This window comes from Cladophialophora immunda (assembly GCF_000835495.1).
Source record: "Cladophialophora immunda strain CBS 83496 unplaced genomic scaffold supercont1.1, whole genome shotgun sequence".
NCBI lineage: Eukaryota > Fungi > Ascomycota > Eurotiomycetes > Chaetothyriales > Herpotrichiellaceae > Cladophialophora > Cladophialophora immunda.
In genome coordinates this window covers 2,170,843-2,194,172 of record NW_015622541.1, presented here as the reverse complement: position 1 = coordinate 2,194,172, position 23,330 = coordinate 2,170,843, and the positions used below count along the sequence as shown (strand labels likewise).

The 23,330-nt window shown below is 52.5% G+C and overlaps 10 protein-coding genes across 10 annotated transcripts; 4 read left to right on the top strand and 6 right to left on the bottom strand.

The window, feature by feature from the left end:
- Positions 1-103: 103 nt before the first annotated feature.
- Positions 104-1,045, bottom strand: PV07_00656 (uncharacterized protein; the record flags this gene model as incomplete). The annotated part of the gene is made up of 1 exon (XM_016387125.1): positions 104-1,045. One exon carries the CDS (start codon positions 1,043-1,045, stop codon positions 104-106), a length of 942 nt encoding a protein of 313 aa, XP_016254053.1.
- Positions 1,046-2,279: 1,234 nt separating this feature from the next.
- On the bottom strand, positions 2,280-3,102 carry PV07_00655 (uncharacterized protein; the record flags this gene model as incomplete). The annotated part of the gene is made up of 2 exons (XM_016387124.1): positions 2,280-2,473; positions 2,544-3,102. 2 exons carry the CDS (start codon positions 3,100-3,102, stop codon positions 2,280-2,282), a joined length of 753 nt encoding a protein of 250 aa, XP_016254052.1.
- A 547-nt stretch (positions 3,103-3,649) lies between these two features.
- PV07_00654 (uncharacterized protein) lies at positions 3,650-5,511 on the top strand (the record flags this gene model as incomplete). The annotated part of the gene is made up of 5 exons (XM_016387123.1): positions 3,650-3,899; positions 3,967-4,817; positions 4,905-5,012; positions 5,081-5,247; positions 5,337-5,511. 5 exons carry the CDS (start codon positions 3,650-3,652, stop codon positions 5,509-5,511), a joined length of 1,551 nt encoding a protein of 516 aa, XP_016254051.1.
- A 656-nt stretch (positions 5,512-6,167) lies between these two features.
- On the top strand, positions 6,168-9,480 carry PV07_00653 (uncharacterized protein; the record flags this gene model as incomplete). Its single annotated transcript, XM_016387122.1, has 4 exons — positions 6,168-6,191; positions 6,268-6,654; positions 7,997-8,144; positions 8,225-9,480. 4 exons carry the CDS (start codon positions 6,168-6,170, stop codon positions 9,478-9,480), a joined length of 1,815 nt encoding a protein of 604 aa, XP_016254050.1.
- A 196-nt stretch (positions 9,481-9,676) lies between these two features.
- PV07_00652 (uncharacterized protein) lies at positions 9,677-11,370 on the bottom strand. The gene is made up of 2 exons (XM_016387121.1): positions 10,468-11,370; positions 9,677-10,403 (listed from the first exon to the last, which is right to left on the bottom strand). Exons 1-2 carry the CDS (start codon positions 10,841-10,843, stop codon positions 9,934-9,936), a joined length of 846 nt encoding a protein of 281 aa, XP_016254049.1. The 5' UTR covers positions 10,844-11,370; the 3' UTR covers positions 9,677-9,933.
- A 45-nt stretch (positions 11,371-11,415) lies between these two features.
- On the top strand, positions 11,416-13,358 carry PV07_00651 (uncharacterized protein). Its single transcript, XM_016387120.1, has one exon. It carries the CDS (start codon positions 11,478-11,480, stop codon positions 12,969-12,971), a length of 1,494 nt encoding a protein of 497 aa, XP_016254048.1. The 5' UTR covers positions 11,416-11,477; the 3' UTR covers positions 12,972-13,358.
- A 217-nt stretch (positions 13,359-13,575) lies between these two features.
- Positions 13,576-13,905, bottom strand: PV07_00650 (uncharacterized protein; the record flags this gene model as incomplete). Its single annotated transcript, XM_016387119.1, has 1 exon — positions 13,576-13,905. The coding sequence occupies one exon, from the start codon at positions 13,903-13,905 to the stop codon at positions 13,576-13,578; it is 330 nt and encodes a 109-aa protein (XP_016254047.1).
- Positions 13,906-14,981: 1,076 nt separating this feature from the next.
- Positions 14,982-17,722, bottom strand: PV07_00649 (uncharacterized protein). Its single transcript, XM_016387118.1, has 2 exons — positions 17,352-17,722; positions 14,982-17,284 (listed from the first exon to the last, which is right to left on the bottom strand). Exons 1-2 carry the CDS (start codon positions 17,409-17,411, stop codon positions 15,452-15,454), a joined length of 1,893 nt encoding a protein of 630 aa, XP_016254046.1. The 5' UTR covers positions 17,412-17,722; the 3' UTR covers positions 14,982-15,451.
- Positions 17,723-17,989: 267 nt separating this feature from the next.
- On the top strand, positions 17,990-19,679 carry PV07_00648 (uncharacterized protein). The gene is made up of 2 exons (XM_016387117.1): positions 17,990-18,218; positions 18,270-19,679. The coding sequence occupies exon 2, from the start codon at positions 18,317-18,319 to the stop codon at positions 19,436-19,438; it is 1,122 nt and encodes a 373-aa protein (XP_016254045.1). The 5' UTR covers positions 17,990-18,218; positions 18,270-18,316; the 3' UTR covers positions 19,439-19,679.
- Positions 19,396-23,289, bottom strand: PV07_00647 (uncharacterized protein). Its single transcript, XM_016387116.1, has 3 exons — positions 22,666-23,289; positions 21,941-22,603; positions 19,396-21,876 (listed from the first exon to the last, which is right to left on the bottom strand). Exons 1-3 carry the CDS (start codon positions 22,856-22,858, stop codon positions 19,763-19,765), a joined length of 2,970 nt encoding a protein of 989 aa, XP_016254044.1. The 5' UTR covers positions 22,859-23,289; the 3' UTR covers positions 19,396-19,762.
- Positions 23,290-23,330: the final 41 nt, after the last annotated feature.

Genomic DNA, 23,330 nt, shown 5'->3' with positions numbered 1-23,330 from the left:
ACCCTCCAAATATGTAATTGGGAAAGTGGGTCGGTTTCGGATCTGACTCCACGCTTTTCATGGATCCTATATGGAGTCTACGAGAAGAAGAACGCGGTCCAATCTACGGCGCATCGTTCTGGACCTTCTCCCAGATGCCATCGATAGCCTCGCACGCCTTGTCGGACACCCTGCCCTTGGCGATGCCGCCAAGTGCCTGCTCCAGCTGCTCTTTGCTTCTCGCACCCACAATCATGCCATTCCTCGCGGTTTGCGCCAAGGGCGAATGGTACACCACCCAGCGGTATCCCAGCTCGACGCGTGAACAGCCCTCTTCGCTGGCGATGGCCCCCCACTCCTTCAGCGCTTCCAGGTACGCGGGCTTCACAAACCACTGCTTGTACATGCCACCATACGCTGCGTCGTTGAAGCGACCGGCTCCCCTGGCGACTTCCTCGGGTGTCTTGGCCAGAAATCCGCCCGCCAGCGGACTGTAGGCGTAGAACAAGATGCCCAGTTCCTTGAGGGTGGGGAAGAGAGCAGTCTCCGAGCGGCGGGCCACCGCCGAGTAGATCCCCTGGTACACCGTGGGGAGCACGTAGTCCATCTCCTTGCAGTGATTGTAGATCTGTCGTACATCGTCCGGCACGTAGTTGCAAAGGCCGAATCGCTTGAACAGGCCGAGTTGATACACCTCTTGCACACCAGCAAGCGTGTCGGCGATGGGCGTCTGAGGATCTGGAAGGTGGATGTAGAAGATGTCGACTTGCTCCACGCCCAGTTTCTTGAGACTCTCCTTTGCTGAATTCACGATGTTCTCTTTCGTGGCCCACCCGGGCTGACCGCCACCCAGCCATTTGGTGTCCAGAGTGAAAGTCTCTCCAGCTTTGGTGGCACCTAACATTGCTTCACTTTCTCCGTAGATTTGGGAACTATCGATTTCGGTGACCTCATGCTTTTGGAGAATTTCGTATACTTCGGCCAGATAGGCATGGTTGTCGAAAGGGGGCCCATTTGCCAGGGGTTCGGAGCCATAGACTATCTTGACTGGTGTTGAGCCCGACATTGTCGCGCTATCGTGGTATCTGCCTGGGACGAAATGAGGAGTCGGTGTGCCAGAATGGGCGTGACGATGAACGAATTTCCAATCTTGTTTCGACGTCTTCTTACACTTGATCTGGAAATAGGACACTTCAAGATGTGGTTCATATAACTTTCAGCCTTTGTTCACCCGGCCGGATCATATGTCAGAAGGCATCGGGATTTGTCAGGAGTCCCCTGGGGTCAGCGGGGGATGCTTTGAAATATTGAATATAGCCATTGCAAATCATGAATTAATGCTACCTGGCTGGGGTGAGACCTTCCAGCATCCCATGTTGCAATACTTTGACGCGTGGAGAGTGTCAACAGGACAGTTGACAGCATTCCGGCCAAGTGCTAAGCCATCATCCTCAACTCCTTCCGCCCTTGTTGCATAAGTAATGCTCAAAGATCCACTCGAATCCTGGTAGCACTTAATGATGTGCCACCCTCAGCCGTGGTAGAAAATGAGTATTTTCCTATGTTGCAAATCGGATCTCCTGCTTCTGGCCCCATGCAAAACATAACTATCAGGGAGGCCGACTGGACCAATAGATGGGCATGATGCTACGGGACGCAGTGCGAGAAGCGAATGATCAGCCCGAATTCCCAAAGCGTCCGGATGTCTCTTCGCACTAACCATATCGGACCGGCCGGATAAAACTTGGTGTTCCTATTGGGCAGCTCATTTCTACGAAAGCTCCATCGCATTTCTTCTTGCGATGGTCGCCAGGTTATTCGACGTGCGAGATATGGCAAGATCGCGGTGCAATTATCTGACGGTTCGACTTGAATGTACCTGTCTTCACGACCTTCTATTCGTTACATAACGCTTTGAATTAGATCTCATGTTATATTGTGGAGAAGCCGTTCACCGATCCGTGCTACGAACCATTGAATTCCTTAGACCCAGTCTCACCAATGACTTGTGGTATAATGTTGACCGCGAAAGGTACCAGAGAGATTGAACGCGTCGAGTGGCTCGAGTCCAGAGGCATATTACCGAGCAATTTATCTTTCTGTGCAGGCCTGTGAACGAGAGCTCTTATTTCCCTGTTGATCTCGAGTATTTACCAGGACAGTCAGAGTGGAAACACAGAAGCATTTGGATCTCACGTTCAAGCATCTGCACGGTGCTGGAAAGAAGTCGGTGACGACAGCTGCGGGCCTGAACCCAAGAACATTTTGATTGTAACCTTTGTTCAGTGTGACTTCTTCATCTAGATTGTCAGTCCTCCGTCGCAGGATAGTACCGTTCCAGTCACGTAGGTGGAAGTGTCCGACAGGAGGAAAAGAAAACTATCCGCAACTTCGTCGGCCTTTCCTACTCGACGCAGTGGTACCTTTGACATGAAGTACGCAAGCTGCTCTGGATCAGTTGATCTCGCTTTTTGGAGTGGAGTGTCGATGACTCCTGCGGTACACGAACTGCCGGTTAGAATCCCAGGCAAAGAGCAAGGTAGAACAGGCTAAAGAGCTCTTACCTGGAGCGACTGCGTTTATTCTCACTCCTTGAGGTGCCCAGTCCACCGCCAATGCCCTCACCAGCCCGATGACGGCGTGCTTAGTGGCTGTGTAGCCGGGGACATTGGGACCTCCCCGCATGCCTTGACAGCTGGTGGTGGCAACAATCACGCCAGGACCGTTTTGCTTCTGGAACTGCATGTAGGCTTCGGTGGCACAATGCCAGACTCCCATGATATTGACGCCGATCATTTGCTGAATGAGTTTATCCCCCCAATAGTTTTCCTCGTCTGGACAAATCGCGGCGTTGGGAACCATGCCGTCGAGACGGCCGAAAGTTCGGACGACTGACTCGACCCACTGGTGGACGGCCTCCCGTTCAGATACATCCAGTGTTGTAAACTTGTAGTCGACGTCAGCCTTGCCAAAGCTGTCCAGAACCTCCGCAGTTGGACGATTCAGATCCGCGATGGCTACTTTGGCTCCAATCTTGAGGAGCTTTGTGACCACCCCAAGTCCAATGCCAGATGAACCGCCAGTGATGGCGATTACCTTCCCATTTAGAGATTCGAGTGACATTGTTCGCTTCCAGATACTTGGTTGCGTTGTTGAGGTAGGTTCACAAGAAATATAAAACAACAGCGAAGAACAACAAGGAGCGGCGGGTACAACAGCGTGGGACGGCAGAACTACCTGCGTACTAATACTTCGTTCGTGCAGACCTGGAGGTTTTTGCATATATACATCATCAGATCATCAGGCCTCTCGGAGAAGGCACAAATATCCCCAGACCTCGGATTATGCGGCTCTTTTCGACCCGGAAAACTCATGTATGGAGTATGGAGATTCGCTTTCGTTTGGCAAATGCATCTCCGTCTCCTTTTGAAATGATTTCATGCCGGTACCAGGACTCTTGGCAGGCCGTCCCTCCACAGACGGACTTGAACGAGCAAGCATCCGATTTGCCATTGCGGTTTTGAGGAGCTATCTCCACAGTAATGATCTATATTAGCAGGATGAGCTTCAGAAAAGAAGAAGATACCCAAAATTCTGTGTTTATCACGGCCTGATTCGATTTGGGCAAAACGACACCGTAGGGTCTGGTCATCTAGTTCTCGCCACCGGTATGGGAAATCTACTACAGTTCGCCGTTGCAGCGGCCCGGGAGATGGATCATACAACTCTTGCAGCGCTGTTGGTGGCTCTTGTTTCAGTATACGGTCTTCTCACAACTTTTTACCGACTATTTCTTCACCCAATACGCCATATCCCCGGGCCGAAGCTGGCGGCCGCTTCGTATATTCTGGAATTCTACTACGATGTGATCAAAGGTGGCAAGTATGTTTTTGAGATCGAACGGATGCACGAGAAATACGGTTCGTGGAGTGGCTTGTCTCTTCAATGAACTCGACAGAATTATGTACTGAAGTGCCTGCTCTTCAGGTCCTATCGTACGGATCAATCCGCATCAAGTTCACATCAACGACCCGGACTTCTATGACGAGATCTATGCACCAAGCAGCAAAAAGCGAGACAAGGACCCCACGTTTGTCCCCAAGTTCGGAGCCCCGGTATCTGTGATTGCGACTGTTCCGCACGAACACCACCGCATCCGCCGGTCGGTCCTCAGCTCGTTCTTTTCCAAGCGCTCGGTGGTCAACCTGGAGCCCATCATGCAGGAGAAAATCGACCTCCTCGCTGGCCGTCTGGTGGAGGCGCAGCAGACTAGCGCTGTGGTCAAATTGGAATATGCTTACGCCGGACTGACCGCAGACGTGATCAGCCACTACTGCTATGGTGTTAGCGAAAAGTACCTCGAGGATCACTGGCCTCACAATGATCTCAAGGATGGGCTGTCCGGACTCGGCCACTTTGGACACTTGTTCTACTTCTTCCCGTTGTTGGTGTCTCTGACGCAAAAGTTACCGTCGTCTCTGGTGAAGTCCCTGGATCCCGCCGCATACGCCTTCGTGAAATTACAACAGAAGCTTCTACGAGCCGCCAAAATGACCATCCAGCAACAAAGTAAGCGAGAGGGACGGGCTACCATCTTCGATGCACTCGTGGATCCCAGCCTCCCACCCAAGGAGAGAACCGTGGACCGGCTCGCGCAGGAAGCAGTGATTGTTTTGGGTGCCGGCACAGAAACCACGGCCAACACCCTCACCGTCGCGTCGTATCATCTTCTCAAGAACCGGGACGTGCTGCTGAAGCTGCGGGAAGAGCTCAAGACACTTATGCCGACGCCCTCTTCCAAGGCCAGTTGGTCCCAGCTGGAACAATTGCCCTACTTGGTAAGTCGGCAAAATACATTTCCAGAGACTCAGGAATGTCGTGTGATCCAACAGAAATACCACAAGCCACTGACGCGATTCCTCTAGACGGCAGTTGTGCAGGAGTCGCTACGGCTCGCCCTCGGCTCCACCATGAGATCCGGCCGCGTCGCGCGCGAGACTATTATGTATAAAGACTACGCCATTCCGTCCGGGGTGAGTAGTGGCATCTCAAAAATCCAATCACACTGCTACAAAAGTATTGACAGCGCTCAAAACAACAGACCCCGATGATCAGTGCACATCCATTCACCTTACTCAACCCTTCCATATTCCCGGAACCTCGGAAGTTCAATCCAGATCGCTGGATCGACGCCGCCGAGAAAGGGGAACGGCTCTCAAGATACGCCATTGCCTTCTCCAGGGGAAGTAGGGCATGCCTGGGAATGAAGTGAGTCCTAGAGTCTATGGGGGGTCTTTTGCTTCCTTTCTCAAGATACAAAGGCGTCGGGTGAAGCGTTTCTAATCCAAATTTCACAGCATGGCCTACTCAGAGTTGTACTTGGCGTTGGCATTGTTCGCTCGCCGGTTTGAATTTGAAATCCACGAGACCACGGACGCCGACCTCCGGTGGTGTGCAGACTATATGGTTCCATACGGGCCTGATGGTCCATGGAGCGTGAAGGTCAAGGTCAAAGAGGTCCTACAAGAATAGCAACAGTCAGCTGAAGCCCGACCACGGTGATAAGTTCTGTGATGTGAGGAATTTCATATGCCTGAGATGACGGTCCAATTGGATTTGATCGTTAGCAAATGAGGTCGAGAGTGATACAAGCAACTGATCGTCGTGGGTCTCGTCAAACTACAGGGTTGAGGACACGGGGGTCTTATTGAATTCGCATTGAAAATCAGACTCTCGAGCAAGTGGAGCAGCTGGTGTTGACACTGCTCATGTCTCCGTAGGCTAGCATAAAAAGAGAGCTGCAATGCAGCATGTCAAGCAAAGTCTTCGTGTCACCTGCTTAAGGTGCATCTTTCCTGGTTTTTTTTCATTGAGGCATGCCTCTGGGCACGGATCTATGGAGCGAGACCATGAGAATTGATATCCTGACTTATCCGAGGGCGCAGATGTTATGACTGAAACCCGTCGGACAGACTGGTTTGCATCAGCACCGAACCGGAAACCAGGTTTATACACCCGTCGTGGAGCTAGCCTCATTCGCACGGGATCTGAGGGACTTGAATCCCAATGTCAAAGGCGACCTATAAAATAAGAAGAAGATCCATTCTTAATCTATACACCTCCCAGTTTCAAGATCTCGTTCAGCCTCGTCACCGATTTCTGCAACGGACATTAGCCTCGTTTCCACAATGGCGAGCTTAGAAAACAAGGTGGTGAGCGCGAACCGTTTCTCCTTTGAATCATGAATCAAGATCGGATCGTAGGCACTAACCGTCCATACTCTTCTAGATCGCCATCACCGGCGGAGCAAGTGGTATTGGTCTCGCAACCGCAAAGCTGCTGGCCGAGCGTGGCGCGATCGTTTCGCTTGCCGACACGAATCAAGCCGGCCTCGACGACGCTCTGAAAGCCCTGCCAGGCACCGAGAGAAAGCATTCCGCGGTGATTGTGGATGTCCGCGACGGCAAACAAGTGGATTCGTGGATCGAGCAGATAGTGTCCGAGCACGGGAGGCTAGATGGCGCTGCCAACGTCGCTGGTATCTTGGTTGGCGGGCACGTTCCGATCTCCGAGGAGACGGACGAGGGCTGGAATAGGACCATGGACGTCAACGCGAAAGGCGTTTTCAACTGCCTGCGAGCACAGTTGAGGATCATGAATGCAGGCGCGAGCATTGTAAGTTCAACCATGTGCCCGCAGATCTCCCTTTTATTGTGCGGCCACGAGAGGTTTTCAACGTCGATAACACCGCTCTTCGCGTCTTTTAGGTCAACGCATGCAGCGCAGGTGGATTACAGGGCGTCGCGGGAAAAGGTAGCTACATTGCCAGCAAATTTGCGGTGAATGGACTCACACGCACCGCGGCCCGTGACCGTCCTGATATCAGGGTGAATGCAGTCGCACCTGGTCAGTACTCGGCTTGATTCTCCTCAATTAACTTCCACGCTTCCTACAGCGCTCACTCGTCACTTTTTCCCACCGGTTAGGGGCCATTGAAACGCCAATGCTGGTAGGAATGGAGCGGCAACAAGGTCACCAGCAACCCACCACGACGGCGTGCATCAGGCGACGTGGACAGCCGAGAGAAGTGGCAACGTTGATTGCATATCTTCTGTCAGATGATGCGAGCTTTGTCACTGGATGCGTGTACAGTGTCGATGGAGGACTACTCGCGTAGTACGAATAAGAATAGGAGAGAGTCTCCATCTTTTGGTCCGAGGGCATCAGAGTAACTAACGCTCTTGCGATATTCTGGGGGAGTCAAATACGTCGCTAAATCCTGCATGATGCTGGCGAATATCCTCCGTCTCTAGAGTATATAGGTGATACAGTTCCAATACCTGGAAATCCTCAAAAGCTGAAGCTGGTGATCTCAAGTACTCTTGATCCCATCGTAGACTCCGGACGTCGGTTAGTATGCATAGTATCTCAGGAGCCCAAAGACTGCGCAGTGCTTGGAGTCCTAGATAACGGGCTGCCATGAGTTACGTCCATTAAGCCATTCTCTGCTACTTTGCACGCCTCGAGGTTCAACGACCTGCAACGAATATCTTGGATTGGAGAGAACCTCTCGTTCACTTTCCTTGCCGAAATCCTGACCAGCCGGGCCTCCAGAATGGTTCTGCATGCTTTTTTGCCCTACACCTGACTCGACAGGAGGAGGAGGCACGATTCCTCTCAGGGAGGTCGAGAGCTCATCATCTGCGTATTCAGAGGGTGCGTATTGGTCAGTCACGCGTTCCCACTGCGTATAGCCCAGAGCATTTTTGGGGATACGATTGGTCATATTATAGGATGACATCGTTCCTATTCGACATTATTCGCTGGTGACTCTCTGTCTGGCCTTCTCTTATGTAGATGCACAGGGTTCTTTGTTCATGATATTCTACTTCACAGGCGAGCTTTCGGTTGTTACGAACATTGTCCTCTCCAGGAGGTAGGAAGAACATCTATAGGATCTTTTAGTCCTCAAAACCTCCCTCTCTGGAACAAACTAAACATGCTAAACATGGGTGAGAACATGGACAAGCTCACCATGAAGCCGGCAGTCTTAGCTGCCTGCAATGGCGAGGGCGCCCACGACAACCTTGCTCGAACCGAATTTGGCAAACCGATGAGGGACAAATACTTCCTGTTCGCAAAGGATTACACCAATCTGAATCACGGTATTGTCTATTTCCCCTTGGCCCTGGAGACACCTCCGGTCCACCATTTTTCCCCCTCCTGACAGTTGAGTTTGTTGTAGGTTCCTTTGGCGGCTATCCTAGCACGGTCCAGAAAGCCCTACGCCACTATCAAGAAGCAGCAGAGGCGGAACCCGACAAGTTCATCCGCTACACCTACCCACGACTGCTGCGGAAGAGCCGAGCTCTGCTCGCGGAAATGCTTCATTGTCCCGTCGACGAACTGGTTCTGTGCTCCAATGTCACGACCGCCACGAACACGGTACTGCAGAACCTGCGATGGGAGGAAGGAGACAAGATCGTCTATACCTCTGGCGTCTATGGGGCATTGGAGAAGACCATTGAGTATATCGTCGAGACAACCCCGGCGGAGAGCGTGAGAGTCGAGTTGGATTTGCCTCAGAGCGACGATAAGATCGTAGAGCTCTTCCGCAAGACATTGACGGAAGAAAAGCTCAAGTGTGAGCAAGCTGGGAAAGGACGAGTTCGGTTGGGCATCTTCGACTCGATTGTCAGCATGCCTGGGCTGCGGGTGCCATTTGAGAGGCTAGTGCAGCTGTGTCGTCAAGAAGGTGTGCTAAGCCTGGTAGATGCGGCGCATGGAGTGGGCCATATTGCTCTCGACCTCACCGAGCTGGACCCGGATTTCCTGGTAACCAACTGCCACAAGTGGCTTTTCGTGCCCCGGTCAGTCGCGGCCTTCTTCGTGCCGAAAAGGAACCAGCACTTGATTCACACGACGCTCCCGACATCGCATGGGTTTCAGCCACAACGAACCAGCACAATACATGACCCGATGCCCACCTCGGACGAGACAAACCCAATGGTAAAGCAGTTTGAGTACTTTGGCACCATTGACGGAGCCGCTTACTGTTGCATCGAGGAGGCAATTCGTTTTCGCAACGAGGTCTGTGGCGGCGAAGCAGCTGCTCGAGCATATTGCACCTCTCTTGCGAAGAAAGCGGAAGAGATCCTGGTTGAAACTCTGGGGACAGATACTTTCGACATCCCGGAGACGCATCGAGTTTTCTTTGCGCACGTTCGACTGCCCATATCCGTTGGGCAGGGGGCTGGATACGATGTGCCCGCAGGAGACGCCTCGGCCATCATCGAATTCATGAACAAAGAGTTTGTGGAAAGATATGGGACTTTCTTCTTTTTGCTGTTCTATCGAGGCGCCTGGTGGGCCCGCCTGTCCGCCACGGTATATCTTGATCTAGAGGATTGCAAGTATGCGGCCTTCGTCTTGAAAGACCTGAGCGAAAGGGTGTGTAGACGTGAGTACCGGGCGGTCAGCCCAGGAGTGGCAGAGAGGTGACTTTGAACTTGTTCACTTCGTCATTTCGGACCAGGGTCGAGAAGAATACCAGAGGGCGAGCAGAATGTAAACTGCAAAGAGCAGCTTTCCCAGTACCAGTGGCAATGGGGAGGTTGGAAGGTGGCCCAAATGGATTCCTGGGCACAATTGTATCCCACAGTCTCCGAATGCGTTGCCCTCTTTAGAACAAAAGATTCTGGAGATATGTCAATGTAGTAAGCGGTAAACTTACAGTTAGAACGCTTTTGATTCGATTCCATGCAAATTGGCCTCGAAAATATCTCCCAAAACGTGGAGATCTTTTCTGAATGTAGTCCAGCAAATACCATTGCTCTGGATCATGTCTCTGTATACGCACAGCAGCCGCCAGTCGCACCATCATAGACCGTTTCTGTTTGCAGCCATAGGGGCTGGCCTTTCCCGAGTTTCTTGACTGCGTCCCCCTGGCCTCCTTCAAGTCTGCAGAGCGGCTCGCAAGTCTCGAGCCCATCCCAGCGCCCCTTCGCTGAAAATCTCCCCGCTTGCACCCATGACGTTCCCACACTCAAGAAGCAAAGTCCGCACAATCGCTTTGCTTGGATCGCGCTGCTGCACATGGTAGATGTGACTCGTGCACTTGTCGCAGTAGTAACATGACACGTTCTTGCCACTCGCCCCTTGATATTCATAGACCCTGAGGCGTTCACGGCCCTGAGAGATGACCAAATCGTCGATAGGGATGATGTAGTTGCATGTGTAGGGTGCTCCAGAGATCTTTTTGCATGTGTCGCAATGGCAAATGACATGGGCGGGTGGCTTTCCGGTGGGTGATCTCATGCAGAAGTCGATCAACCCGCATTGACATGCACCTCGGTATGACTTGTAGTTGACGCTGTCCGATTGGGGTTGGGGCGAAGGGCCGAGTAATGATCCGTCCACGAAATCTTCGATAGGGCAAAATGTCAATATAGACCCATTAGTCCATGAAGGAAGTTCGTATGGACCTACCAACAACCACCGAGTCCTCGATCAAAGGGGCAGCATTTACGCTAAAAGCGCGATGCACTGGGTCCTCCAGCAAATAAAAGTCTCTGTCCTCGAGACTGGCAAATTCCAGGACGATACAGTGCGTCATTCCCTTTCCGAAATTTTCCCAGCTGGTGTTTTTGCCCATGGACATCGACAACATATATGGTTTCCCTGTAACAGCGGGCTTGAGACATGTTGATTTCAGTTTGGCCAAGTCGGCGAAGTGGTGCTCCAGTTCGGTCCATGGCACTGAGGGGTGATAACGAAACAGAACAATATGAGTAACCCGATGTTGGTCGGACACCGCCATGATGCGACAGAGCAGTGGGAAGATCTGGAGACTGGGGAACTCCATGTTCACGGGGTAGGTGCATGTTTATATGCCCTGACATGTCTGAAGAGTCGTAGGTAGGGCGATTTGGAGTATCATTCGCCGCTAATTTCCCTTTCGAGACACGAGCTCCGACGTTGAAGTTTTGGACGACGAAAGAGACTTCGGAATAACCTGCTCCTATAAGTAGATCTAGAAAATACTGGCAGCACTCATACTTCGAGGCTAGAATTCTCAAGGAATCCAGATTCCCGTAGCACCATCAGTTCCGCGGCCCACATTCAGCGGTCGGGAGGCTCTTGCACAGAGGGAATGCTCCTGGGACAGAGATAGCCATCGCAACGGGTTTCTTGACTTTCGAGGCACATAGGAAATACAACTCCTGATAGATCGATCAATAATCGATCGTGCAAACATCGAAGGCGAAAGCTGTGAAGGGAGCTACCTCGTACATGATAGAGAAAAGCGAGAGAAAGCTGCTCGTTCTCGCCAAGGCCATCGCCGCTTGACTCGCGACGCTGCGGGTAAATGACTCGTGTTTTTGTGACGTGCTTCAGCTCAGCCCTTCAGCCCATGAATCTGCATCGTGATTCCAGGTAGAAAGTCCGCAATCTGTGAATCTCCGAGTAACGTACGGGGACCGTACACCCTCCGCACCATGGCGGACGCGGATGAGGATGTCATCCCTCCAACCTCCGTGTCTGGTCCCGACGACCTCGAAGACGAAACCCAAGATTTCCGCTTCCTCAGCCAGTTGACGTCCTCGTCAAAGACCGGGCAAGCCATAGTCCCCAAGCGCGGTACAAAGGACTTCGAACCGAATCCCACGCGATCGCAGGCCTCGGCCCTCGATGCTTCTCGCCTGGCAATGCACACCGCCCTCAGCGCGGTGCGCATACAAACGGGCAAGAACCACGTCGTGGGACAGTATCTCCCAAACGAAGACGACTGGAGATGGGACGGCGACGGGTCAGAAGGGAGACATGGCCGGTGCGTGGTGGTGTACAAATTCAAGAGCCCGCACTTGAAGGTGATGGGCCAAGCAGACAGGAATAATTGGGTTTGGCTGTTGCCTGAAGAGGCTCTGTTTCTGCTAGAAAGAGGAAATCTCGATATCCGATGGCCAGATGTCAAGACTGAGGATGGCGATGGTACACCAAGTGGGAGTGAGGATAGAGCCTACAGCATTCCCGCCTCGGAAGAAGATCCTGATGCTCAAGAGCCGCGGACTCTTGAACCAGAGAAGGAGGTTGATGTTGCAACGAATCCAAGTGTGGAACCTTCCCTAGGCGAACTCCCAATGAGTCTTCAAGGCGCCTACGCCAGCTTCATCGGCAAAGATGGCTTGACCTTGGAGCGATATACGGTTTACTCAGGGCTCAAGAGAGCGGGATACATTGTCCAACGGGCGCCAACTTGGAACGATACAGATCTCCCTCAAGCGAACGGGCACGGCCACCATGGCCTCAGCCCCCTCATTTCACCGCTTGCACCGTCAACACCAGCATCCGGCAGATCTCAATCTCCAGGGACAGTCGCATCTCTGGTCCACAAATTGGTATCGTGGCTCTTCCAACCTCATCAAGGATCGTACTGTTCTTCACTGGGGCCCCTGGTCGCTCCGGGCCTGTACAGGAACTACGCTGATATATTCCGTGCGTTGGCGTTGATCCCGTACCACGAGCCCTCTAGCGCCAACACAACTGAGCTCTCGGATTCTGTGTCCTCTCCGAGACCCCGGGCGCCCCAAGCCCCTTACCGCATCCACTTTCACGTCTGGAAACCCAACGTCTCCGCCACCTACAAGAAGACCTCTCCGCCTCCAGAGGACTATCGAATCTGCGTGGTCGATGCACGGTCGACGCCGTCAATTCCGTCGTTGTCAGAAATCGGCCCTCTCCTCGACAGTCAGCCTGAGGATTCTCTTTCCAAAGCGCAGGCGGGCAGGCTAGAGGCGAGGCTCAAACATGGACGACGGAACGTGTTGCTTGCGGTGGTGGACATGGGTGTTGTGAGCTATCTGAGGCTAAGCGACGCGTGCTTTGGAGCCGACAAATTATACGAGGAGAAGACCAAGGCAGGCACCAAGGGTCGACCCAGGAGAACCCAAGGACAGGGCCAAAGCCGGGGGCAGGGACAAGGACGGAAGTAAGCGAATTGCTCATCGTGGATTACGGGCTTGTTATGGACTTGCGGTGGCTTTCTCAAAGACCTGGCTTCTCCGGAAAGGAATTGCTCCGTGGCCATGGGCGTATGGAGAAGGAGTCGTGGGTGAAAACAGGGCTTTACTGATCAATGCCGCTGCATGACTAGATGCGCCATGCTGTTGCTGGGGACACTGGAAAGATTTTCGACGGAACAGGGATGGACTCTTAGACATTTTAGACATGATACCCCAGCGAATGACGATATATAGACGGCGTTTCCACGATGACTAGATGAAGCAACGCGAGACGAATCCAGCAAAACCCGCACTCTAGCTCTTTCGCGATTTGCTGATTGCTGATTGATCCAACGATATAAATACACTACATGAAACACCCAGCATACGATCTGAGAGCCGTTGTGACTCATGGAACAGAAATCTCAAGAAAGCGCAAAGTTGAGGAAGGTGTATTCAGAATGTTGTCTCCCCGTGAGAGAACGTCCGCGTTTCACCACGGCGAAAGAGAGGGCGAGCGGACTGCCTGATGATCTAGGGAATTTCTGATCTTCCATCTTCTATAGACGTCGGCCTGTGGGGGAGTAGGCAGGTTCTAAAGTCGCGACGTATATGCTTGAGATGGGTTGTCGGAATAGGGGGTAGAGGGTAGGACTTTGGGGAGGATGAGAAGGGGCTTTAATGTGCTGAAATGCAATGGATGTATCTTGAGCAGGGGATAGGGGGACAGAAAACCAGCTGAATATTGATGGTATTGGAAGGAAGTGTCTCGGGAGTGGTTGGGAGGAGTTGTGTGGGAGATCTTGGGACAGGATTGAGTCACTTGTGCCTTTTTCCCTCGACTTCCTTGAGTCTCACAAGGCTTCGAGAGCAAATCCGTTCCTTCCCTTTCACTCGTGTTCCGGCTGCTGGGGGACCACGGCATGCAGCACTCGACATGGCTGGAGCTCTTTGTAGATGCACTTCATCTTCCATTTATGAATGTTCCCTTCTGCCCTCAGTCCCCTGGTTGGTGATTTAGAATTGTCGTGAAACGGGTTGCCAGTAAGTCAACGGCTGGGTTAGGACAGGGTGGCAAGACCGTGATTCCAGCCCCGGCCCATTTCCGGTCCTTTTCCAGGCTGGATCGAGCTTCGGCAACTTCCTAGCCGCTATATTCCAGCAGCACTGACAAGATCAGGCCGTAGGAGCCAGAGCAGCGATACCTCTGTTTTCATCGACTGCGCTGAAGAATTCGTAGACAGCAATATTCCTGAGCCGAGCAAATCGTGCCACGGTCAGGTCGTCAGTAGGTTTTCCAATGTCCGATCTCAGGCAGGAACTGTGCGTGTTGTCCGGGCGTTCGGGGTCCACCCAAAAGCACCATGTTAACACTCGTCGACTCCATACAAATTCATCGTCACTCAGATCGGCATGATTCAAGGGGTCAACATCAGGAAATCGGCGGCCATCAGCAGCTCCAGGCACAGCTCCGAGGGGATGTCCATGTCCGGCACGCCCTCACTGTCTCGATATTTCTCATTGTAGTAAAAGTATTCGACGACTTTCTCGAGGACGCTCCCGCTGATGTTCTCCAGGTGGCAGATGCCCGTCTGCGCTTCGGAAAAGTTGTCTACACGGAGGACTTGGGCGTTAGCTTCACCGTTTCGAAGTCGGATGAGCGAGGGAGGGAGAGGGGGACACGTTGGACATGAAACATACTCTGCATGTCAAACATGCGCCTGAGTGTGGGAGACACGCAGGCGGCGGAGCGGCGGATGTGGAATACAAAGCCATCTGACGAGACCAGCGTCACAAAGGGTGAGGGAGAGCCGTTGGCAGCCATAGTTGCAACCGATGACTTTGAGACCGAAGTGGCAGTGTGCTCTTTGAGCAGTCTCTGAAAATCGGAGGTTCAAACAGCCAACACGCACAACGCGAAATGAGATGAATTATGGATTGGCGGTGAAGGACGGCAAAATGGGGCGGGGCCGTTAAAGCAGCAAGTAATCGACCAACATCGAGACTCCAGTCTACCATCACAGGCTGTGGCCTACATCTGTCTATCTTCATATCTTCGCTTGTTCCTTCTCATTCATGTCTCTGCTATTGAATTAACTCTCGTAAGGCAGGTCACGCCCTTCCTTAATTCGTTGCAATAGCAAGTCAGCTCTTCCCAAAAAAGAGCTCGATTTCCAAAAAGCTCATGTTGAGATCCGTCAAGCCCGTCGGCTTCCTCTCATAATGCGAGCGACAGGTGTGTCCTCGAGTCTAAAGTACAGGAGTAAAGTGCTGTGAAAAGCTCGTCTTCTGTGTGCAGTAAGAAGGATGCATCAGATCTGGGTCCAGGCACATGTCGTTCCACTGCCATTCATAAGCCACCCAAGCATTGTTTTCAATGACCGTCGACATGGCCTCCCAAGTCTTCCGGATCTCTGTCCAACATAAATCGCCCATGGCGCTTATGCAGCCATCCACAATTCTGGACCGATCTATTCATCATCTGCGATCACAAGCGCCCCGTCGTCGTCGTCAATGACAATTGCCTGCATATCCAGATTCTTCACAACCTCCGAAGACGGGACTTGCAATTTCTTTGCCGGTGTAGCACTCTCGTCTCCTTCATCATCCAAAGGCCGCTTCCGCTTGCCGCTTGGAAGCGTTGTGGAGCTTGATGTGCCGTTCGTAACAATTATGCCATTCGCGTCGTCGTCTTCGGCGTGCCCACCGTCGGGGGCCGATTGCTTCTTCGGTTTCCGGGGAATCTCTAATTTTTCGCCTTCCTTCTCAAGGAGAACCACTTTGGTTTCGTCCGCTGCTTTCTTCGCTTCGATGGCTATTTGGAGGTCGACTCGGGGATCATCATCCTCATCTTTGATGAGAAGGAAACTTGCGTCACCAATGTTCAGATCTGAAAGCTTTTTCTCCAAATTGTCCTCGAGGTCTGGATCATATACCACGCCGGCCTCAGTCATGACTGTCACTTCTTCTCCATAGCCCAGTCTCGTCCGCAAAATATCTTGTACCAAATCTGCTAGCGTGGCTCTTTCAACATCAACTTGCACTCTTGCCATAGCAACGCTGCAAACAGGACACTCTGGGTTGGGTAAATCCAACTGGTCAGTGCGCAGTGAACCGATCCCCAGCCAGAGCCATCTAGTCCGAGCATAATCGCCTTTGAATACTTTGAATGCCTGCAGTACGCAAAGGCCGGCAATCATCGCATTTGTGGTGGCGATTGCGGGAATGATGTTGCCTGCCATCTGCTTGATGTCGAATTTCGACTTGGGTTCGATGCCGAAAATTATCGCTCGTAGATTACCTGCTGCGGTAACAAAGTCCATCGTATCATCGTCGTCTTTGTCGAAAGAGATCGAGGGCTGCAGTTCCCCTGACTTCGACGCAGCCGCTTGTTCCTGTGATAACCGTTTCACTAAACGATCTAGACTGTCCTTGAAGACGACGAAATTCTCGACAACGGACCATGTTCCCTGGCCATTTCGAGCTACTCCCGAGTCGACCATAGTTGCTTGTTGCTCAAGTTCATCATAAGAAAGCGGTTCTGGAGGTTTCTTGTCTTTCCACATATCCTCCATCTTCGCCAGTCTCTCGATATCCTCTTTGAATACCTTGTCGAATACCTGCTTTGCGAAGTCGTTTGAACCCATGGAGGCTCGGATTTTCTTCAGGGCCTGTGCCTCCTCTTTTAACTTCTTGATTTCTTCAGCATTATCCGTATCTTCTGAAGAATCCAGTTCAGCTGCCTCGTCTTCGCTCACGCCGAATAGTTCCGGGAGGAGATAACTCTTAGCCCATACTATGCAGTGGATCGGTTGACTCGGAGTGGATCGGATTGTGCAGACAGGATAGGAAATCGGAGTAGTCTTAGGAGTGCAGTCGTAGCAAGCAGTCTCGCCCTTCTTAATGACCTGCACTTGGCCTCTGAAGCCTGTGGTGCCGGATTCGACCAAGGGCACATCGACAGCCAAGCACATCTTGTTGACATGCCGTCTGGCGTCCATATTGTCAAGCGCATTGAAGACGATATTGAAGCCCGAAAACCACTCCAAGTTGAATTGTCTATCTTTGATATTGGCATGGTAAGCGAACAGTTTGACATTCGGGTTGAATTTCTGAGCCACATCCTTTGCGACCAGTGCTTTGGGCTTCTTGATGTGTTCGTGTCGGAAGAGAAACTGGCGGTTCAAGTTGCTGAGGTCGATCGTGTCAAGGTCTATGACGTGAATTTCGCCGAAGCCAGTGAGGACGAGGTTCTTGAGCAGCTCGCAGCCGATACCGCCGGCACCGACTAGGAGGACGCGGGACTGTGTTTGGTTGGGAAGTCAGGCCCAGTTTGCTTTTGCTTTGGCCAATTTTGGAGTTGTATCTCACCTCTTTCACGAGTCGCTGGGTTGCACCCAGAGACTGGCGGGCATACCTGTCGCGAGGCATTGCGCTGGGTTGCAGAGTGGTTGGGATTGAGAGTGGGGACGCAGGAGAGTGACCTGCTTAGAGAACGAAGCGGTTTTGATGAGGAGCAACCATGAGGCAGGGACTATGACACTAGAGTGAAGACAAGGCTGAAAGGGAAGAAAGAAATCGAAGTGACGTGAAATTGAACGCTCATTGACGCCAGTAGGGCAGCCCAGTAACAAAGCAATTGTATTGCTAGGAGGAGGAGATGGATGTAAGAGATGAGTTGATCACTCCAGGATGGGCAACATTTGAAGCCCGCAGCGCTGCAGGCCGCAGGCGCAAGCAACAATGACCTCTGGTGTTGCGATGGGATTGTGATAGCTGAACCCTGCAGCAATGGGGCGTTCGGGGCTCCCCCCAATCAGGGGCGGCTTGGAGGGAGCTTGGAGCGCGCGATTGGGGGCGCCTGGTGCCCCTCAGGCTAGCGGCTTAGGGCCTGGGCTAGGGTCAGAGAGGCTTGGGTTAGTGAGAGAATAGGGGGCGAGGGCGCTCTGAGGGTTCCGCCCAACTGCACAATCTCGTCATACGTCGTGCATCAAAATGTCGCGTGCGATCGAAGCCTCCGTGTGTCTCCATTTGGGCCGGTGAGCCACCAAAAATTTTTTACCCGGCACACACTGATCGACAAGAGCCAGGGCCACCGACAGGGCACGAATGAGCATCCTCAGCCAGCGGTAGATGAATAGAACCTCACATGCAATGACCAACATCGATGGAATGCAGCAATAATAGCAGGCCCTTTCTGGTGCTGTGGGTTGACTGTGGCCCGAAGAATCATATACTGTCAGCCTCGAAGTTTGCAAGAGTCTACTGCCCATCACTTACGGTATCTAGGCTTCTACCCGGAGGTGATCAGATCTTCGGTGAGCAGCCCAAAGAAAATGTCGGACGACGAAGCCGACCCCGAACTACTGGCCCTCCTGCGGCAATCCCTAGGCCTGGGTAGCCAGGGACATGGCACCGCACCGCCATCGACGGGCGTCCTAGACTCGGCAGAATACATCTACGACAACGCCATCGACGTCGCCATCTCCAGCAGCGGCACCAAGAAAGCAGCAGAGCACATCTACCATCTCATGCAGTCGAAAAGTTACTCGACAGGGACATGGTCAACGCACGAACTCCACCCCAAACTCTCCGAGCACGGCGAAGAGGAAACGGTGAATTTCATATTCACCATGAACCTGCTGAATTTCTCCTTCTGGTCCGAGTTGCCCGAGGGCGAGAGGTTCGCTGTTGAGTACAAGGGCCGGAGGTGGACGGGGTACTGGTCTCTGATCGCGGCACTGCAGCGAGCCTTGAACGAGGGATATGCGATCACCACCCCAGACTTCTGGCAGGACCGTGATGCTTGCACGGACAGTGTCCTGGAACACATCTTCCGGTCCGCAACGCAGGAGGCGATACCGTTGCTGCGAGACCGGATCGCCATCCTTCGCGAAGCCGGGGCGATCCTCTACGAGCACTTCGGCTGCAAGCCGGCGAACATCATCCGCCGCGCAGACGGCTCCGCGGCAAGCTTGGTGAACCTGCTGGTTCAATACTTCCCCAACTTCCGGGACGTCGCCAGTTTCCAGGGGAAGGAGGTGCGTCTCTACAAGCGCGCGCAGATCCTCGTGGCAGATCTCTGGGCCTGCTTCCAGGGCGCCTCCTATGGCTCCTTCTCCGACATTGACTCCTTGACCATGTTTGCGGACTATCGCATCCCACAAATGCTACAAGGGCTGCACTGCTTGATGTACTCCCCCCGTCTGGAATCGAGGATCTCCCGGCGGGTGATGCTCAAGGCGGGGGAAGAGATGGAGGTCGAAATCAGAGGCTGCAGCATCTGGTGCGTGGAGTTGATTCGAAGGGAGATTTTGCGGAAGCATCCCGAGGCGAAAGGCAAGGTTAATGCCATCTTGATAGATTTTTTTCTGTACGATACATGTAAGGAAATGGAGACGGCCGGTGAGATAGAGGAGTTGTTGGCACACCATCGGACAAGGTCGATATTCTACTAGGTGATTCGCACTATTTAGAGCATTGGACGGACTTGGGATCCTAGGTCTGGGAGGGACATTCATCAGCGGAGGAGTTTCTTGATAGAGGCTGCCTGGACTCGCCGTCCTGCCTTGCTGTCCATCCGAGAGTCTTCGGGTCTTTATCGCATCAGACTTGCTTTTACCCCCCTAGCTTGGTACCACACATAGATTTTTGAATCTGGAATGTTGGATATTGTTCCCATCCAAAGGATTGGGACAACGATTCCCAAGGGACCAGTCATTGCCGTTCCCTTCGGTGACCACCGAGCAATCACGATAGAGCGAACTCATTCGACGAATGTTTCAATCTTCAACCTGAACCTCAACCTCAACCGGCGTTCCGGGCCCTTTCGATCTCGACATAGTAAAAGGCGCCAATACCTTCTTCGCCTCCCAGATTCGCCATGCCAGATTCTCAACTTTCCCATCCGCTTTGACGACCTCCGGCGCAAACTCTATCCCAAACATCTGATGGATAATGTACACCACGCGCTTGGCATATTTTCCATCGCGATCGACGAGGCTCCCAAATGGCTCTTTGACGGTGCGCGGCGCAATCTCCGGGTCACGGTCGAAGCAATTCTGTACGATCGGCAACAGAGCGCTCTCAATGGTGTGGCGAACCATTGCATCGTTTTGAAGAGACATTGGGGTCGACAAGGACGTGGTGTCGAAGGACTCGAGATCATCGTCGCTAAAGCGCGGGATGCGTACTTCGAATGGCAGAGAGATGGCCATGACATTGTGCTTGCCATTGTGATGATATCGGAATTCAAAGACACCTTGAGTCCACCATAATTTGTCGCCTGAGAAGATCATCTCCCCGTTAAAGCATTCCTTTATTTCGCCTGTTTCAGTAGTCATTGTGCTCCTGACGTCGCTGGATATAATGCCGACTTCGGAATTGAGGACTTCATACTCGTCGCGGTTGGTGGCGATCCATCTTCCCGATGATGATAGTCTTGTCACCTCACGCGAATTGTTGTCTGACACCATGTACAGACCGATCCAGTCCTTCTTCCCATGGTTGAGCGGTGCAGTCCATCTGACTTTGATGGGGGCACCATATTCAAAAAGGAGGGCTTTGAAATCGTTTGTGCGTTCCGCTGGGAGTCTGCCTTGTTCAGACTCTCTATCACTCGAGCGTTGAGCATGAGCAAGGGCAGATGCCGGCGTGCCCTCGATCTCTAGCTTGTAGTCTTTCGGATCTAACCCAGCAATCTCCGGCTCCAGCTTTGTCATGGTCAAACGATGCGGGTTCTTTGGCAATAAGCTCTTAGTATCCTCGACAATGCTGGTCACGCCCGCTGCAAGTTTCGGTTTGGCCGCATCAAAGAATTCTTCCAGGACATCAAAGGCGTCGCCCAGCATTTTATCCATTCCGTCTTGCCATTGCCGCAGAGGTGGAGGAAGTGATCTGCGAAGACTCCTGACCAGTCCAGCATCTTGTCGAAGGCTCCTGCCGTAGAGCTTTTGCATATGCGGCCTCTCCACGAATTGAATAAATGCCAGACTCAGAGTGTGGCTCAGCAAGGCGAGGCAGAACATGGCTTTGCTGCTCGTAATCAGAGCTATGCCCCAGACTCCCGCCGTTCCGAGAACTCGCTCTGGGTTATTGAGGAAGCGATAGATGCCACCGTAGGTCAGCTTGGAAGAATGGTCAAAAAAGAAGTCTCCAAAGAACCACCCAAATTCTCCGAGCTGGTCATAGATACTGAATGAAACCCAAAATTGGAGAGCAATCAGTCCTAGTCCGATGACATGCTTGGGAAGTGCCATCCCACCGTCCCAGTTCAAGGGAAGACGGTACATCTTCCAAGCAGCAGCTGCAAAACTTGAATAGCAGAGAGTCATGCTCATGTGGTAGATGCCTTTCCATTGTCTCCAAGCTTCGCCCGTGCTCTCACCATACTTCAGAAAGTGACGGGTCCATTTCTTCTTCGACGATTGTCTGTTCAACAAATAGCCAATACCCACAGAGTACCAAATCCGCCAAACGGTGGCATTGACGACGAAAAGTGTCTGGTAGAATCTTGTATTGGGCGTGAGGACGGTCAAGGCAAACAGGTAGGATTGTAAAAGAAAGACCGCTGTGTCTGTGGTTCGATAGAGATCGATATTGTGGATACCCAGCAGATTGTGCGTTTGGGACGGTTGCGCGTGGGCTGGACTGGGCCACACCTCTCCGGTAGAGCTGTGCTCGGCCAAAGACTTTTCCATCTGCGCTGCTGCTGGTAACTCATTGATAGCCCTTCGCGGGGGCGGAGAGTTGTAGGTGCGATCGATATGAGGGCTTTCGACCATCACCAGGAAAGCAAATTGAGCAGCATGAGCAATGATTGAGATAAAGAGGACTTTGTAACTAGCCGCCATCAAGGAGATTCCGTAGAAGCCGGCGTAGCCAATGCTATACATTGCTGCGACTTGGTGTTAGCTCGCAGCCTAGAAGGATGAGAATGTCATGGCTGGATCAATACTCACGGTGGGGCGCCATCTCGAAAACCCCATCAAAGGTCAACTCTTGATCGATAAGGAAGAAAAAGTCGCCCCAGTACCAAGCGAAGTCTTTGACCACGCGATGTGCATCCAATTTGACCCATATGTTAAAGACGAACAGGGACATGCCAACAATCCAACGAAGTGCTGTTAGGGGAGCGGGTTCGGTGGCAGGAATATGAGCACAGGACAGAGCAAAGAGCATGTAGGTGGTGAAGTCGCACATGAGAATCAAGTCGACGAGGCGGCGAAAGACCAACCAAGTGTTGTATTCGAGAGGAGCGGTGTCGAAATCATAGTCCTTGGGAATTTTGGTTTCTAATTCTCTTTTGATGAACGCGCGGAGTTTGGGATGAGGATTTTCGCCATTGGAGGCAATGGGGAACAGCTTCGATTTTCGGGCCCACCTGACCAGCAGCTTGTGATGAGATTGCATGTGGAGGAGGTAGCCAATGCCGATATTGTATCCGGCTCGCCAGCACAAGAAGAGGACTGCAAGAACTGGTTTTCTCAGGGCTGCGGGCAGAGACCATGCCAAGAGAGCGTGTAGCAACAGGATCAATAGCACACTGATGTCTGACAAGTTCTTAGGCTCCTTGGGAGACAGTAGCTGGGAAACCATGTCATGGGTGTGTGGGACAGTGAACACTAGAAGGAAACGTGAGAGACTGCCTCCAAGAGCAAAGGTCGAGAGGTTGCAATATGCATACCAGTGCCATCCGGAGTACGGCCAAAAGTCTTGCGATCTTTTTCATCTTTAGCTTCCCTCTCCTCAAGAGCGTTCAACTCCAGCACGGCTTTTCTGGCGTCTTCCTGCGTATTTGCCCTGATAGGAGCATTCCGCTTCCGCAGGTTCTCGGTGGCGGAATCCTCAGTGGACGGTTTGGCCATGATTTCTGTCATTGAGGGTGGTTGTTCACCGCTGATGGTGAGAAGAATTCTCGCACTGCAAGCGTGAGCGACGCAGGGCGGAAAAAGGAGTGACAGGTAAGTTGGTTGTATCTTCACGCGGATCCATGCCAATGCTTACACGGACGCGGGATTGAAGCAGGCATTGGAGAGGCAGTGACAGTCGACCATGTGTAGTGAAGAGAGGCAGAGGTTGGCCCAAGTCCAGCCGGATGAGATGGTTTCTTGCTGTAATTTGCTGTGTCCAATCGCTGATGCCCGCAGCGTGCCCCCAATTAAATGACGACACCCATTTGCCCAAGACGTCCCCTCCAGCAGTCAACGGGTTGCGGCAGTCGTCCGGAAACATCATCCACATGCAATAAGAAGGCGCACAATATCCATGTGCCGGTATACAGGGATGCTCAAGGGGAGGACAATCGGCCAAAATGCCCCTGGTCCGTGGGGGAAGGATGAGAGGGGTTGA

Coding starts and splice junctions, on each gene's coding strand:
- PV07_00652 (XM_016387121.1), bottom strand. CDS start 10,843: ATGGAGTTCCCCAGTCTCCAGATCTTCCCACTGCTCTGTCGCATCATG. Junction 10,404..10,467: donor CGAGGACTCGGTGGTTGTTG/GTAGGTCCATAC, acceptor GCCCTATCGAAG/ATTTCGTGGACGGATCATTA.
- PV07_00651 (XM_016387120.1), top strand. CDS start 11,478: ATGGCGGACGCGGATGAGGATGTCATCCCTCCAACCTCCGTGTCTGGT.
- PV07_00649 (XM_016387118.1), bottom strand. CDS start 17,411: ATGCCTCGCGACAGGTATGCCCGCCAGTCTCTGGGTGCAACCCAGCGA. Junction 17,285..17,351: donor CCCAGCGACTCGTGAAAGAG/GTGAGATACAAC, acceptor AACCAAACACAG/TCCCGCGTCCTCCTAGTCGG.
- PV07_00648 (XM_016387117.1), top strand. CDS start 18,317: ATGTCGGACGACGAAGCCGACCCCGAACTACTGGCCCTCCTGCGGCAA.
- PV07_00647 (XM_016387116.1), bottom strand. CDS start 22,858: ATGACAGAAATCATGGCCAAACCGTCCACTGAGGATTCCGCCACCGAG. Junction 22,604..22,665: donor CCGTACTCCGGATGGCACTG/GTATGCATATTG, acceptor GTTTCCTTCTAG/TGTTCACTGTCCCACACACC. Junction 21,877..21,940: donor TTTCGAGATGGCGCCCCACC/GTGAGTATTGAT, acceptor ACCAAGTCGCAG/CAATGTATAGCATTGGCTAC.